This window comes from Dipodomys ordii, unplaced genomic scaffold, assembly GCF_000151885.1.
Source record: "Dipodomys ordii isolate 6190 unplaced genomic scaffold, Dord_2.0 Scaffold28, whole genome shotgun sequence".
In the NCBI taxonomy this organism is placed as follows: domain Eukaryota; kingdom Metazoa; phylum Chordata; class Mammalia; order Rodentia; family Heteromyidae; genus Dipodomys; species Dipodomys ordii.
Genome location: NW_012267244.1, coordinates 8,979,067 through 8,995,176, shown reverse-complemented (window position 1 = coordinate 8,995,176; position 16,110 = coordinate 8,979,067). Strand labels below are relative to the sequence as shown.

Genomic DNA, 16,110 nt, shown 5'->3' with positions numbered 1-16,110 from the left:
GCTCTACCACTGAGCCACTTTCCCAGCCCCTAATTATAGAATTTTTATGATGCAGCAACATTATTCCCAATGGGACATCTAGACTTGTAAGTCCAAGTGTTACCAAGAAAATTTTTAATGGAAAATAATATAGATATTAATAAAAATTTTTATTTAGCAAATACATAGGCTTGGGTGGTACTATTTAAATTGGCTTTGACTACTCATCTACTTATTAGGATACATATGTTTTAGAAGTCTATAAGCAAGTTGACTATGCAATCTGCTACTGACAAGACCAGCACTGATGGGTGTCATTATACAATTAGTGACTGCCATTGGAGAAGTAATTAACATAGAATGATTAATATTAATTAATATAGAGGTAATTAATACAGAGTAAATAAAATTAATAGTAATTAATAGAGCTAATTATTATAACATAATTAATGTTAACCAAGTAGCATTAATTAATATTAAACATAGAGTAACTAGTATCTGTTCATTGTTAAAGCCAGTATGTATTGAATTTCAGCAGCCACTGTGATTATGGAGTTTCTCTCTCAACCTATTGGCAATCAGCTCTTGACTATACCAATGAGCTCTTTTTAGAGTAATTAATTTCTCTGCAGAAATGTCTCTCCCTGCTTTTTTGGCAATGCTAGCATTTATTTGTGGAAAGGGCCAGTTACCGAATTCAGCTCCATCCATTTGAATCTTAGCCAGAGAGATCTTTAAAATAGATTTCCCTAATGGAGGAGGATCATGAAGCTATTGACTAAACTTAGTTTTGTGTGGTTGCAGTACATTGTAAGTAGTCAGATTCTCCCACTCCTTCACCTCTGTTATAAAAAAAAAATGGGTACACTAGCTGTTGATTGCTCAGTTTTCTGTGGAACTAGTAACTCTACTGCAAACTGTTATCCATCATAGGATTGTGCCACAAAAAGGGATATCTAAAAGCATCTAGATCCCAGAAGACTACAAGATATCATTGAAGGTGGTTTTGGTGAGAAGTTTATGTAATGAAGAGAGCAGTGTCTCCTGTGTTTCCCCTTCTAAGAGTTCGACTCTCCTTAGTTGTTCTTGACTGTGCTGCCAGAGGCCTTGACTTGGCCATGGAGCTTAAGTTCTGTATCTGTGTCATAGGTGACTGAAATGTGTGCTAATGGACAAAATATTAATAAATGGACCATAAAGGCCAGCACCTGCATGAGAGAAAAAGCAGGTCCACAAACAGGCCACCAGATCACCAGATAGAGTCTCCATCTGGGGCTTCACACAGGGGTCTGGCAAACTGTTTTCTGTCCTCATTCCCAGAGATCCTTATTAGTACTGACTAAGACCCCAATCCTACAGAAATGACCCACTGGGGTGTGATCCTTAAGGGAAATACTGTAGGGGAGTCCCACAGCTAGCTCTGCCATTTGCCAAGTGGCCACCTTGTCACTGGACCTCGTCCCACTCCATTATTTTACTTGGAGAGTAGATAACTAATTTTACATCCATGGATGTGTCCACGAAGTCTGAAGCATTCTCAGCTGCACAGTAGACAGGTTTGTGGAAGCTCTTGTTCATGTGTGCTACTAAAATTAAACTCACAATTCATGCTTCCTAAAAGTACTCTGTTTTATAAGTCAGGAAGATAAATATGTGTACTGATAAACTGTAATTTAAGTTAGATCTCTACCATGTTCTATTAAAATCCTGATATGATTGGTGGTGTTTCTGCCTTTGATAGAATTCAGGTAGAAAAAGTACAAATAAGCTGGGTGCCTGTGGCTCACGCCTGTAATCCTAGCTACTCAGGAGGCTGAGATCTGAGGATCTCGGTTCAAAGCCAGCCTGGGCAGGAAAGTCCATGAGACTCTTATCTCCAATAAACCACTAGAAAACTGGAAGTGGTGCTGTGGCTTAAGCGGTAGAGCACTCACCTTGAGCTGAAGAGCGCAAGGACAGCGCCCAAGCCTAGAGTTCAAGCCCTATGACCGACCAAAATAAAAAGGTACAAATAAATAAATAATCTAAGTAAACAGTAGTTTTAGAGATGGATCAGAATGTAGTAAGGGAGAGATTAATGCCATTGTATTGTCAATTTTTAAAAATTACAAAGATAAATAAAATATAGGCTCAAGTTACCTGGTGATAGCTCTAACTTTCCCTATGAGCAAATTTCCTAAAACCAAAGCAAAAATAATAAAATATTAAATGTAAAATATTAAAGAAACAATTATTTTGTACTTGAAGACTTCATTTATTACTACCTTTAATTTGGTGATAATCATACTCTAGCTGTTATTTTTATTAGCATCAATTAGTTGCACAAAAGCTTTAATTTTAGCATGCTTATTTGTGTATACAATAATACATCTTGATCAGAATCATCCATCATTCTCCCTCTTCCCTTCTCTTCCTTCCTAAACCCTTGTAGTTTTACTTTATTCTCCTTCTGTCCCCCTCTTAGTCCACTCCCACTAGTCCTGACACTCCAGACATGTTTCAATTCTAATCCTAGCATTCATATTTCTGTAGCTACCTTTTCTTATGTTCTGGGTGAAGTCTTTTTTGGGGTATATGTGTGAAGTTTTGCATAGAGAATTCCCCATAGATTCCTTTAAAGGATTATTTGTAAAACAATTACATTTATGACACTAGAGATCAGCTTCTCAGAGTTGATGGCACTGCAAAGAGCGTCTCCATGTCACTCATCCTCACCTCTTGCTCAAATTGGCTTTTGTTTCATTTAGATCCCTAGATATATCATCACGCTGCATGAACTCCTGGCTCACACACCTCATGAGCATGTGGAGAGAAAAAGTCTGGAGTTTGCTAAGTCAAAACTGGAGGAACTGTCCAGGTATGCAGAGAGTTTGTAATAAAGTCTTGTGATGGCAAAGCAGCAACTTAGTCTCCTTTGGGCACCTATTATGCATGTTTCAAAGATCAGGGAGTAAAATATAAACCCAATTCTCATATTCATCTTCAATTTAAATGTGGATCTGGATCATCATTCACTTTATTTACTTATGTATTTAACCTGTACTAGTGCTTAAAGTCAGGGATTTAAGCTCACATAGCTTTTTGTGTTCACAGCCGTTGCTCTATCACTTGAGCCATGCCTCTAGCCAGCATTTTGCTGCATAATTGCAGATAGTCTCTTGGACTTTTCCTCCTTGCTTGACTTTGAACCATGATCCTTCAAGTCTCAGCCTCCTAAGCAATGTTTTATAGCATGTGAATTTATGTAACTGAGATTAGGTAAAATTTGGTTTAAATTTGGAAATATTCACAATTTTCCTTCAAACTGGAAAAAATAGCATTCAGCTGCATTTTGCTATTCATATTTGGCAAAAGCTACAGAACTTAGAATTTACATTTCTTTTTCTTTTCTGTTTCCAATTGCTTTTCGTTTTGGTACCACTGGAGTTTGAACTCAGGCATTCATAGTTGCAGGCACTCCTCTGCTTGAGCCATGTCTCAGTTTCCCAGTTTGCATTTTTTGATGACTTTTCATTGTTGTTGGAAGTTATTTGTGTCTATGTTCCTTTGGATTATATGGGATAAATTTATTCTCTTTCTAAGGAGTACTTCAATGGAGCTAGCTATGTATAAAATGATAGGTTGTTTTCATGTTGCATGCAGAGCCAGCATTCCCAGGCTACTCACTGACGGCTGAGTTGTTTATCATTTATAATCATCTCACGTATTGACCTTGCTTTGGCCAATACACAAGATGACTGAAAATTCTCAGCATGTTCCATATGCTTTGAACTTGTACCAGTTTAATCAAAGCAAGTTCAGAATCAAGCTTCCTAGCTGAAGCTCTTCTTTGCTTATGCCCTGGGACAATAGCTAATATCTCTTGCTGTGATCCTGTCTGCATTGTGTCTGACAGGGTGATGCATGATGAAGTGAGTGACACTGAAAACATAAGGAAAAACCTTGCTATTGAAAGAATGATAGTGGAGGGCTGTGATATTTTGCTGGACACCAGCCAAACTTTCATCCGCCAAGGTAAGTTCTTGTCATATAGATCCATGACCTTTGGGATCTGTGTAGCAGAAGCAGGGATGCATTCTGGAGCAGGCCTCATTTAACTGTGTGATTGGTGCAGTTCATGGAGAACATCCTCATGGCCTTATCCGAGGCTGTGGTTGAGGCCCACCTCTGTGCTGTTTCTTTTCAGGGGCCATGAATAACAGCAACACAATAATAGTAAAGCACGAGTGGGATAGTAAGTTACACTCTGGCTGGACTCTTCTCCTCAGTGGACCAGACATTCTCTGCAGCTTCAAGGAAGACAGATCGGTTTGGCCAGTGGAAGTGGCAATGCAAGGTGGTGATGATATCCAGACAAAGGTCCAAGAGAAACTTGCGTACCTCAAAGCCCTTTCACATAAAAGTGAAGACAATGTCCGAAGTGAAAATAGCTGTTTCTTGTTTCCATTTCTCATCAGCACTTCTGGAGCAGCCCTATGACATAATTTCATTCAAGTGGTGACATCCGTTAGCAGATAGAATCTTTCCTGGTAGATCACTGACATGCTTTGGTCATGGTGAAGCTATTGTGCGTGGAGAGCAGGCTTTTGGGACATCACCCAGTAATTTCACTTTTGAAACGATGAAGATATTTGTGCCAGAAAGTGGAGAAGCAACAACCTGGCAGAGTACCTTCCTTCTCAACTGCTTTTTCTCCCTCTTCACATTATAAGAAGTCAATGACATCTCAAGTTCCTGTTAAGTGCTTAGATATTTTGGGAAAGCAGAGCATGTCCTTATAATGGTTTGGGACAATCAATATGCTATATTGATTACATTTACAATTTTGAATTTGGTGATGAGTGGAACATGAATTCAGGTCTCAAAGTAATCATTTTTGTGGTTATAACGTGCCAATGTCCTTTGAAGAGATTTGTCTACCATAGTGTGCTGCTAAAACCAGTTTTTTTTTATTAACCACATCAAAAAAGACATTGTGCTGTGCACATTAATTTTTGCACAGACTTCTTAAAATGTTTAATGCATGCCATTCTATTTTCCATTATTTATTTACAACAAGAGAAATCAAACATATGTTAGAGTTTGGAAGTATATTTTAGGAAATGATGTCGGTTCCCATTTTCAGCTATTTTTTCTTTAAATAATAGTGGATTGCAATGACAACATAGGGTTTTTGCAGTTCCACTTGGATTCTCTACACAGTGCCCCTTTCTTGGCTTTGTGCTTGCTAAATACTTTGTATTTGTACATTCACCTACCAGAAGCCAGGAACCTTGGGATATTTATAAGGGCCATTTGGATACTTAAAATTCTATTCACAGGCCATACAAAATTATCAACACGGGCAACCAATGAGAAGTATATGAAATGTGTGTGTGTGTGTGTGTGTGTGTCTTATAATGTACCAAATGATTTTGACTGAGTATTCCAACCCTTGATATCACTTATGTGCCTAGGGCAGGTCTTAACAGGCTTATGTCAGATACCTTTAAGAGCCTTTTGTAAATCCTTCCACTTTCTGCCCATCCTCAAGTTAACATGAATCAACCTTCCTTTCCACTTCCAATATCTTTTGCTCTTGGTGCATGGATTCTGTCATTCTCTATATAGGTATCTGTCTGCATGCCTTTCTCTCTATGAGCTCCAAAGGGCAGTATTTATGAATTCTTTCTGCTTCAGCTTGTCTAGAATGATGTTTACGTTATAGTTGCCTGTACAATGGGCAATGAAGTAAATTGAACTATTTATTGGATTGTAATCTGTTTGTAAGTTATAATATTTTATTTTTTATTTGCTACTTTTTCTTGCATCTGGAGTTCACCAAAGATGCCTATTAACTTACTTGTATTTTATAATATGGGAGAATGGAAACACAAATTTCTCTCATGAGCATGTAACTTCTAAAGGACTTTTGGTTTGATGGTGTAATTACCCATAAACATTTAATATATTTCTTAGATTGTACAAGTGAGTTTGTAAATGTACCAATACTAAGAAATGTTGGAATGTTGACATGTCAAATACATTGAATGTTTTTTTTATTGCACTTGGAGAAAAAACAATCATGTGTCACTTAAAGTCATGTCCATATGGTATTTATTCCTTATTACATATCTTATTTAAGGCACTCTTTGAGTTTTTTATTGTTTCTTTCTGGTGTTACTATATTAAGGTCAATATGGCCATTTGCCTTTCAGCAGTATTTTTCTGCATGCTTGATCTAGTTAGTGTGTTAGTAATCATTCAATAAAGGTGTTTCTAAATGCTGGATGCTCATCTGAAAGTAGAAAGTGCTCAGTTATAGACAATTTAGAAAGTTTGCACTGTTTTGGGAACTTCTCTTCAATTTTTTCACTGCTGGGTGGAATTAAGAAGAAGGCATTAACCAGGCCTGAAGGGCATTCTGTAAAAAAGGCAGAACTCCTGCTGTAGGTGAGCCCCAATTATTAGATAAACTGGTGATCTGGATGCCAAGAACCAGGCCATAGGAATGGTTTGATGCTAAGGAATTACTAAGTCAATACCATCTCTCTATTTTGTATTAACTAAAGTGGAATCTTTTCTTCAAGTTTCCTGGCTGTGCTGAAATATAAATGTCAAACATAAAACTGAATGTTAAAACAAGTCTCCATAAAATTCTTTTAACAAATATTTAATTTTATAATCCCATTCATGTTGAAACTTACTTTTAATTCATATAGAGTTTTGTCCATACATAGTATATGTAGTTATAGATGATACACATTAATGTGTGGTTGCCAAGGAAATGTTTATTTTTTTAACCTCAAAGTGGAAATTCACAGTAATTGCTAATATGTATGCTAGCAGTGTATTTTGTAATTTCTGATTTAGAAAATTACTAAATTGCTAGATGCATTTGTCAATGAGCTCATTATTATTGACTTTTTACAGACCTGGTTATTAGTTTTCTGAAAATGGCAGTCTAACCCATTTGTCTACCCAGACATGGGCCTAATCTTGTCCTTCAGTAAGCCTAACTAATCTACGTGGAAGACTCGGGCTCAAGGCAGAATTGTCATTGTCTTAGGCCATCCTTTACCCTTCTAAGTCTTACTTTCTTATGCTGTTAAATTCACTTCCGTATCCTAACGTGGTTCCTTAGATGGGGATGATTTGGGGAGAGCTACTTATTATGTCTCTGGCCTCAGTTTTCCCACATGGAAAAATGGAGAAAGGATTAAATTACGCCTTCTGAAAAACTTCTGGCTTTGACACCATACTGTTACTCTTGTGAGGACAACTTATTAACTTTTCTAACTTTTTGCCTTCTGCTTCCTATATACCTCCTCTACATTTTAAATTTAATTCTGCGAGTTATATGAGTTGTCTGTCAGTTTGCTCCCACCTATGCTGCCTCCTCCATCCACTCCCTTCTTGTCCAATCACTTCCCTAGAGCTTTCTCTTGGCCCTTTGTTCCTCACTCTGGTTGCCACCCCCAGGCTGGTTTTATGCTATTCTTTGGGCCCAGAATAACTGCCTACTCTCTGTCTGTCATGCATCCCACCTAAACACTCAACTAAATAGATTATATGAGATCAGGGCATAGACCTTTAGTCCTTTATCACCCAGCACATTTTTTTTCTACCTTGTTAAGGGTAGAAGCCATTTGGAAAACTCATATGTGAAGATTGTGACTCACAATCACAGTTTTATTGTCTTACGTATGTATGTTCTTTTTATAAAGAACTTCGATGTTTTCCCACTAATAGAAGTAATCTGTGCTTGTTTAAAATATCATGAAACTTCAACACATATGAAGAAGAAAATAAAATTGCTGCAACCTCCTCTCTTAGTGATGACCACTGTTAAAAGTTAAGGGCTGAATATATGTATATATATATATATATATATATATTTATTATTTATGTAATGCTTTTTAAAATTATGCCAGTACTGGCTTTCAACCAGAGGCACTCCATCTCAATTGGTTTTTTAGCTCAAGGATAACACTCTTCCACTTGAGCCATGCTTTCATGGACTTGGAGATGAGAGTCTCATGGATTTTTCTGCCCAGCCTGGTTTCAGACTTCAATCCTCAGATGTCAGTTTCCTGAGTAACTAGTATTACAGGCACGAGCAACAAGTGTTCACCCCATTTAATGGTTGTTATGAGGTTGAAAGAAGCTGGTGCATTTGGGGTAGATCATGGATTAAACAAATACAAGAAATATTCCCTAGGAGACAAGTCTAAACCCAAGGCATTTTCCAGGAATCTGTCTTCTTACTTTTGATTTGATATTTAACAAAGATTAGAATTTTATTTTATAGGGCCATGGAGGTTATTATTAGAGTACAGTCTAAAAGATACTAGAAGTAATCTTGATATTATATAAAGTATGCCCATTAACTTCTCATTTCAAATGAAAGATAGCTCATGTGAGTGTTCTGCTTTTATGTGGTTTATTACACAAAGAATTTTTATCATACATAATTTCTTTTTATTAGTGTATATTTATACAAAGTAATGGTTTCATTGATTCACATATAACTTAAATGCAACTGTCCTTTTAAAACTGGTCCTTTAAAAAGAGCTGTTCCTTAGCTGGATTACATAGAAATATGTAACTCATGTATTTTTTATAATATGTGTGCATTATGCCCTCTTTTAAATCAAAAGTATACTCTAATCATATTCTATTTATCTATTTTCATTGCTTCAAGGAGAATAAATTCTATATGCTTTTATGTAACTTCAGAATTTGTATGGTATCATTATGAATGAATTTCCTGGTTTTACATCACTGAGGACAAGAGGAAGAAGTGCCTATTCTTTAAATTAAATTGACCTTTTAAACTTCTGTTTCAGTTTATAGATGAGAAATCAATTCTAAAGTATTTTACAAAAGGGAACACATCAATCTTAAATACAGTGTTTTTGTCTTCTCAGAGTGTGGAAAATATATTTGTTCTGATAGTACATCAAATAAATCCTTGGTATCTTAGGAAACAGGCCCCTTTGTTTATTTTCAAGGGCATAGTCCTCACTTGGCAGAACTTTAATTGCTATGTATTCTTCACTTCTGTAACCACCAGGTTCTCTTATTCAAGTACCTTCAGTTGAGAGGGGAAAACTTAGTAAAGTTCGTCTGGGTTCATTGTCTTTGAAAAAGGAAGGAGAGAGACAGTGCTTCTTATTTACAAAACACTTTTTAATTTGTACAAGAAGTTCAGGAGGAAAGCTTCATCTGCTGAAGGTATGGGTTTTTCTATAGTTATTCCATTTATTCTGTGTTCCCAATGGTTTAGAGGTTATCTCTATGATGACTTCCATGCCTTGCTATTGTCTTAAAACAGATGGCCATGATTGTACAAAGAGTGAGATAATGGATGGTTAAGAACTCTTTTACTTTGTTGTCATTTAGATTCGGAGTAATAGAAATTAATTGTAAGTGGACATTCTCATAACCAACTACAATTCAAATCATAACCTGGACAAAATTAGGACTAGTTGATGGTTACTACTAAAATGGTGTGAAAACATTATAGTGCTCTGATGGAATGTTTGCTCACTGCAACCTGTGGTCTGGAACTTGCTTCCCGTTTTTGTTAATAAAGATTCATTGAAACACAACCCCACTGATTTGTTTACAAATTGTCCTTAGCTGCTTTCATGTTAAAATGGTAGAGTTAGATAGTTGTGATAAAAATGAAATGGCTTTAAATTATTTCCAATCTGTATCTTTATAGAAAAGGTGTTTTTTTTTTTTCCTGGCTAAATGCTGTTACTATTGCCTATATATATTACTCAATGCTTCCTACTGACTTGGTGGGTTCAACTCTGTTGAGCTATCTTTGTTGCTATCTAAAGTCACCAGGATACTGGCCACAGTCCTGTAGATGGAGTCACTACAGTTTACAAACATTCATAACAATAATGGTATGCAAGGGAAAATTGAATATGACATAAATGAATTATTTTCTATTGATAGATCTAAGTTTGAGTTTGGACTCTGAAAAATGGTTTTGATTGAAGAATAACCATGCTTTCTTCTGTGGCAAGCCACAATAAGATTTACAAAGCAGAACTTCCCAACTTACACAGGATCTTTGGCCTCTTAATGACAAATTGGTTTGTTTCCAGACAGGTGGAGTTCTCTCTCTCATAGAGTGCACGTTGATTGAGGAGCCTGATGCAAGCGATGATGACTGTAAGTCACATTCTATTGCTCTGAATTAGGTTAGGATAAAAAATAAAATTCCATAGCTTGATTTTTTTTTCTAGTTTAAGAACTCCCAGGGGAACAGAAAAGATGTTGAAGATAAACTCCCTAAAGTCATTTGTCTGTTGGGCATTGAACCTGTGATCCTTGTCAAACCATCTCTGGGAGTTGATAGTCTCCTGAATTTGTGTCATGATAGTGACCTTTCTGTGGCAGGCACAGGGGAAAAAAAGAAAAGTTTAATTAAAGTATTAGATGTCTGTGCAATATGGAAATTAAACATGATATGAGAAGATTGGGATGTAGTCATGAATAGCTTACTGACCTCAGCTCTTCCATCTTCCATTATAAACTTAATAAGGCCTTCTCCATTTGCAAGAAACACACTATTGGTGAGAATCTAGACTTGAGTTTACACATACCATAATTTGGTAGCTATATGGAAGCAGATAGTACTCATATTTTATATTCATAGCTAATTGTTTGGTGTTTGTGTGTTGAAGCCAAAGGTTCTGGGCACATGTTTGGACACCTGGATTTTAAGATAGTGGTGGAACCCCCTGACGCTACCCCTTTCACTGTGGTATTGTTAGCACCTTCACGCCAGGAGAAAGCTGCCTGGATGAGCGATATCAGTCAGGTAAGGTGGCGGCATTTGCCGATATTTAACAATCACAACATAAATATCTAGTGAAGACTTTAAAGGTTATTATGTTAAGAAAAATGAAATCTAGTTGCTGTGGTCACTGCCACTAGTACTGTATGTCTTGTTGGGCTGCCATCATTTTGTTCTGATTTTTCTTGTTAAAGTTAATATTTACTTGAAACATAATAATTGCATTTTTGTTCCTGGGCAAATGTAACTATAGTGTTGAATAGTGTTGCAATTGTCCTGTAATAAGTTCTCCAATGACTGTATTACCTCTGTGCGTGTGTGTGTGTGTGTGTGTGTGTGTGTGTGTGTGCGTGTGCTTATCTATTTAAATACAAAAACAATGAGAGAAACAAAAAACAGAAAACAAGGGTTATGAGAAGTCATGCTTTAAGGAATTACAACATTCTGTGTGGAATATGAAATCTTCAACTGAGGCCTTGTATTTTATGTAGAAAAAAAGTTAAGGAACAGAATTGGTTGACTTTCCTGGATCAGAAATGTTCAGTCGGGAAGTTGTTGCATTTATTCAGGCAAAGATATTATTTGGAAATATATCAAAACTAGTCAGGACTAGACTTGAGCATTTCTGAATTCAAGTTTGACATGAATTTTGGCTCCATTCACTATTGTAGGGAAAAGTCATTCTGAATAACAAAAATATTAAAATAAGGCTTGAGCCGGGTGCAGCAATGTTTAGTCCCAGCTACTTCAACTGAAGGAAGAGGGGAGATTGAGTCCAGGAGGTCCAGAGCAGACTGGGCCACAAAATGAGATCCCATTTTAAAATAAAAAGAAAGAAAAAAGAGAAGTAAAGAAAGTCAGTAAGTCTTGAGTTAAATTACCAAGTTCACTTTTATAGTTGCTAAGAAGATTCATATTTATAAACTAACATGTACGACTATTTAAAGATAATTAAAATGGATATAAAATGAAGACTGGGGCTAATGGAAAAGGCGTTTTACTGGTTTTCTTTTCTAAAGAGCTCAGAATAATGTACATATAAAACCTAGGTAAAGAAGTAGTAATATAGTTATTTGGATATTTAATATTTTTGAATGACTGGCAACTGAAAGGAAAATAGAGAATGAATGGCAATAACGAGTGCTCTCTGTATCTCTGTCTGTCTCTCTCACATATTTAATAGAATTGTATTCTGAAGGGAAACAGAGGTAAGTGTTATTTCATATGTAAGGAATGTGAGATTTGGAAAGCTAAGCATTGTCAAAATTCATACAACTGTGTGGCATCAGGTCATATTTAAGCCTTCTTAGTACTCTAAATATCCTGTGTAAGAGAATCTTACGTGGAACTTGGCTTACATATCCCTGTTACTATTCTGATGCTGAATAAATAGCTAGAAGGGAAGCTGTATATTTTTCTAATAAAAGAATGACAATATCAAATCTTCCACAATTCTTCCATAATTCTTCATGCATAATTGCATTCTTTTTTTTTCTTTTTTGGGTCCAGTTGTGGGGCCTGAACTCTGGGCCTGGGCGCTGTCCCTCAGCTCTCAACTCAAGGCTAGTGCTCTACCACTTTGAGCCACAGCGCCACTTCCGGCTTTTTTCTTATGTGGTGCTGAGGAATTGAACCCAGGGCCTCAGGCATGCAAGGCAAGCACTCTACCACTGAGCCACCTTCCCAGCCCCATAATTGCATTCTTATGGTGATTTACTGATCCTTTCAGTAACACTTAGCTGCATCAATTAGTACTTCATTACATAATGCATCCTTGCCTTACGATACTCTCCATCATCCCCTGATTACATAAACACTTATTGAGGAAAGCTTATGTACTTCCAAATCTTCGCAGGTGCCAGGGTATTGCCATGGCTCCTACTCTCAAGACAGGCTAACTCATAGTGCAGAAATAATAGCTTCTCAACACCTATGCAATGTTGTTGTGTCAAGCTGTATACTACAGCTTGACACAACAACATTGCATAGGTGTTGAGAAGTTATTATCCACAGAAAGACTAGGGAGGAAGAAGAAACAAACATTTCTCTAGATGGTTCTACCTTCTTCCCTATGATATAACTGAAACTCCAAAGATTCAGGGTTGATAAGAGCCTCTGTGACCTTCCTTGTGGTGCCTGATAATGAACTGTGGAGAGAGAAAGACTCCTGGAGTGCAAGTGATTCTATGCCGGGTAAAGAAAGACATTTAAACTTTTGCCTGCTACGTTTGCTATGGCTTGGCAAAGCATTATACTAGCCTTTCACTGCAGTATAAGGCAGCTAACGAAAATTCTTATTGTTGTGAAAGGCAGTGATACCATTATGTGAAACTACTATCTTCAACAGAACATTGATATGGTACGGCTTTGACATTTATGGTTGTATTCATTCAACAAATATATTTGTGCAATGACACACTATCTGTCAGGCATTATTCTAACTACTTGTAACATGTCATAAGCAAAAGAAGGCAGCAACAATAAAGAATCCCTGGGCCTTGTATAGCTTGCATTATAATGTGAGATACTGCAAAAAATCATCAATAAATGTATTAAAGGAGTACATGCTATTTTATGGAGGCAGATGATAAGGTAACATAAAAAGGATTGGGCCATTCAAGGTGGGCTGGGCTTGGTATAGTTTTAGTCTGGTAACCTCATTCTGAAGGAGACATTTAAACAAAGACTAGTAGGTGATGCAGATGCCATATAAAGTTGTGATGAAGGGAAAGTCGCTGCAGAAAGAGAAGGCAGTGGCGACAAAGACCCTAAAGAAGGAGAATGCTGTCTGTTTGGAGAAAAATGTGAAAGCCAGTGTGGCTGAATTGCAGAGCCTGAGAAGAATAAAAATAGAGAGTTCACAGTGGTCAAGCCAGGGCTGAAGCATTTTAGCTTTTACTGGGTGAGAAGAAAGCTATTAAAGAATTTAAGCAAAGGAATTCTATGATTTGACTTAAGTCTTGAAAGGATTACTCACCTGTTGTGGTGAGAAGAGACAGAGGGTGGAGGGAAGGAGTAGATTCATGGATGTGAGGAGACGTTCTTGTAGCTGTCCAGGAGATATGTGCTGAAAGCTTACACCAGCTTGGCAGCAGAGGAGCTGGAGACAATGATTCTGTCCTGGGTTTGTTTTGAGGTAGGGCCAGCAGAGTTCTGTCTTAGGGCTGGGATATGAGAGCAAACAAAAGGTCAAGGATGACAAGGATGACAGCAGTGCTTCTTGCTTGAGCAACTGCAAGAAAAGAGCTGCTGTTTACTGATAGGGGATCATCTGCTGGGCAAAGTGACTGGGAATGAAAACTCAGCTTACATTTTACATGGTCAAGAAGTCTGTTAGACATCTGAGTGGATTTGTGAAATACACAGTGGAGCGTAATTGTATAGGATTTAGAGGAGAGGTCTAACTACATCATTAAGGCTTTGTCAAAGTTAGGAGATTATTAAAAACATTAAAGAACGAGTATAGAAGGGGGGCACATAATGAGAGAGAGGCCAGGAAAATCAGCAAAGAGGACTAAGAAAGAGCCACTAGGCCAGTAGGAGAATGGCCAGAGAGGGTAGCATCCTGAAAACCGAGTGAAGAAAATGCATCAAGGATGAAAAGAGTGGTTCTCTTTCAGCTTCTGCTAAAGGCTGGGTAGGGTTGTGAGTGTTCTGGGATACTTAGGGCTTTTCCCGGTGTGGGGTTTGAATGGTGGGCAATAGAGGCAGAATGCTTTGTTATTGGTTGAGCCTAGCCTGCTGCCCAGACACCCATAACTCAACAAGGTTCAGCTTCTGCTTAGGGCATTTTTGTTTTCTGAGAGAGATTGCATACACATTCATGAAAGATGTCAGCCTTTCAAGTATATCTTAGGACATATGAGAGATACATTTCAGTGAGATAAACTCACCGAATGCTTGAAAAAATGTTCAGAATTTGGTTGTGAATATGGAAAAATATGTTCATTAAAAACAAACCAGAAGTATTCCCAAGACCCAGTCCACCAAAATGTTTACCCAAGTATTTTCCATTGGTAATTTTTGCTAGGATTACCCGAGGAGTTTTCTTTAAATGCAGGCTTCTGATCCCACATTCCAGATGCCCTTCTCAACTTCATAGGCTTACAGAGCTCCATAGATCACTTCCGGCTTCCCTGAAGCCAGATCTATTTCCATCTCTAAAACTCCATGCTCCACTCAGAAACACAGTTTAGCTTTCTGTATATAGAGCACTATTTTTCTTCTCATCTCATTTATGTCTTTCTATAGCTACACAAGTTATTCATATTGATTCTTCTAATGACTCCATATGTGTGTATATGACATCCATGTGCATACATGTACTGGGCATATATATGTATCATAAATGTGTATTTTACCACATGAATTTACCACTTTTATATCTGCTTGGAAATAATTAGTCACTGAACCTGTTTGCAAATTTTAGGATTAATATATAATGTGGTGCTAGCATCTTTATGCAGTTTTTGCTCTTTTTAAAGTTCCTTGATGATACTTGTTCCCTAAAGAGTAGAAGGCTGGCATAGAGGGCATGAAATAATTTGGCAGACTACATCATTTCTTTAAGAAATACAAAGCTCATAATTTTCCTTCATGCTTAATAAGGTTTCTATATAACTTTCTTTTTTTTATTGTGAAAATACTGTACAGAGGGGTTACAATTACATGGGCAAGATAATGAGTACATTTCTTATCAAGCATTGTAGCCTCCTCCTTTGTTTCCCCTTCCCATCCCTTCCCATCTTCCCGCCGCCCCCCCCATCAATCCTCCTCCCCCCACCAAAGTTGTAAAGTTCATTTTTGACATAACGACTTGTACGTCTCAATGTTGCAATGGGTCCACCTGTATCCCTGTTAAACAATTTGTTTTTTCCCTTCCCCTTCACAAATTATACTGACATCAAATATAGTGAAAGCAGGGGTTATACTGTGGGGGAGGGACATACAAAGCAACAAAGAGATAATCTTATAAATACGTTAGAAACACATGCATGAAAGAAAAAAACATTAAAATACACATCTAACGGTTCTGAGTTATGTTTCATTCATACCTTTTACCAATAATTTAATGGACAACTAGTTTTTCCTTCTAGTGATTTTAATTTACATTTATGCAGTTATTAGAAAGATTAGCAATTTCCCTATTTCTATTTCTTGTCTAATTATACTAGATGGACATTAATTCACATTAATTCCTTATAGACTTGAAAAATGAGTATATTCTTTCCATTCAAATAATGAATATAATGAATATGATCTCCATTGTTTTATCTTTCAAAGTTTTTGTCACTCATTTTTCAAAATTTTATTTGTGGAATGATTTGACACCA

At 37.0% G+C, this 16,110-nt stretch overlaps 1 protein-coding gene across 1 annotated transcript in view; it reads left to right on the top strand.

Moving 5' to 3' along the window:
* The window catches only part of Rasgrf2 (Ras protein-specific guanine nucleotide-releasing factor 2), a 212,939-nt gene that overhangs the window by 103,083 nt on the left and 93,746 nt on the right, over positions 1-16,110 (top strand). Inside the window, exons 7-11 of the mRNA XM_013015812.1 lie at positions 2,727-2,836; positions 3,875-3,993; positions 9,035-9,195; positions 10,083-10,149; positions 10,665-10,801. Coding sequence (XP_012871266.1) covers positions 2,727-2,836; positions 3,875-3,993; positions 9,035-9,195; positions 10,083-10,149; positions 10,665-10,801 — 594 coding nt within the window. The remainder of the gene's footprint in view (positions 1-2,726; positions 2,837-3,874; positions 3,994-9,034; positions 9,196-10,082; positions 10,150-10,664; positions 10,802-16,110) is intronic.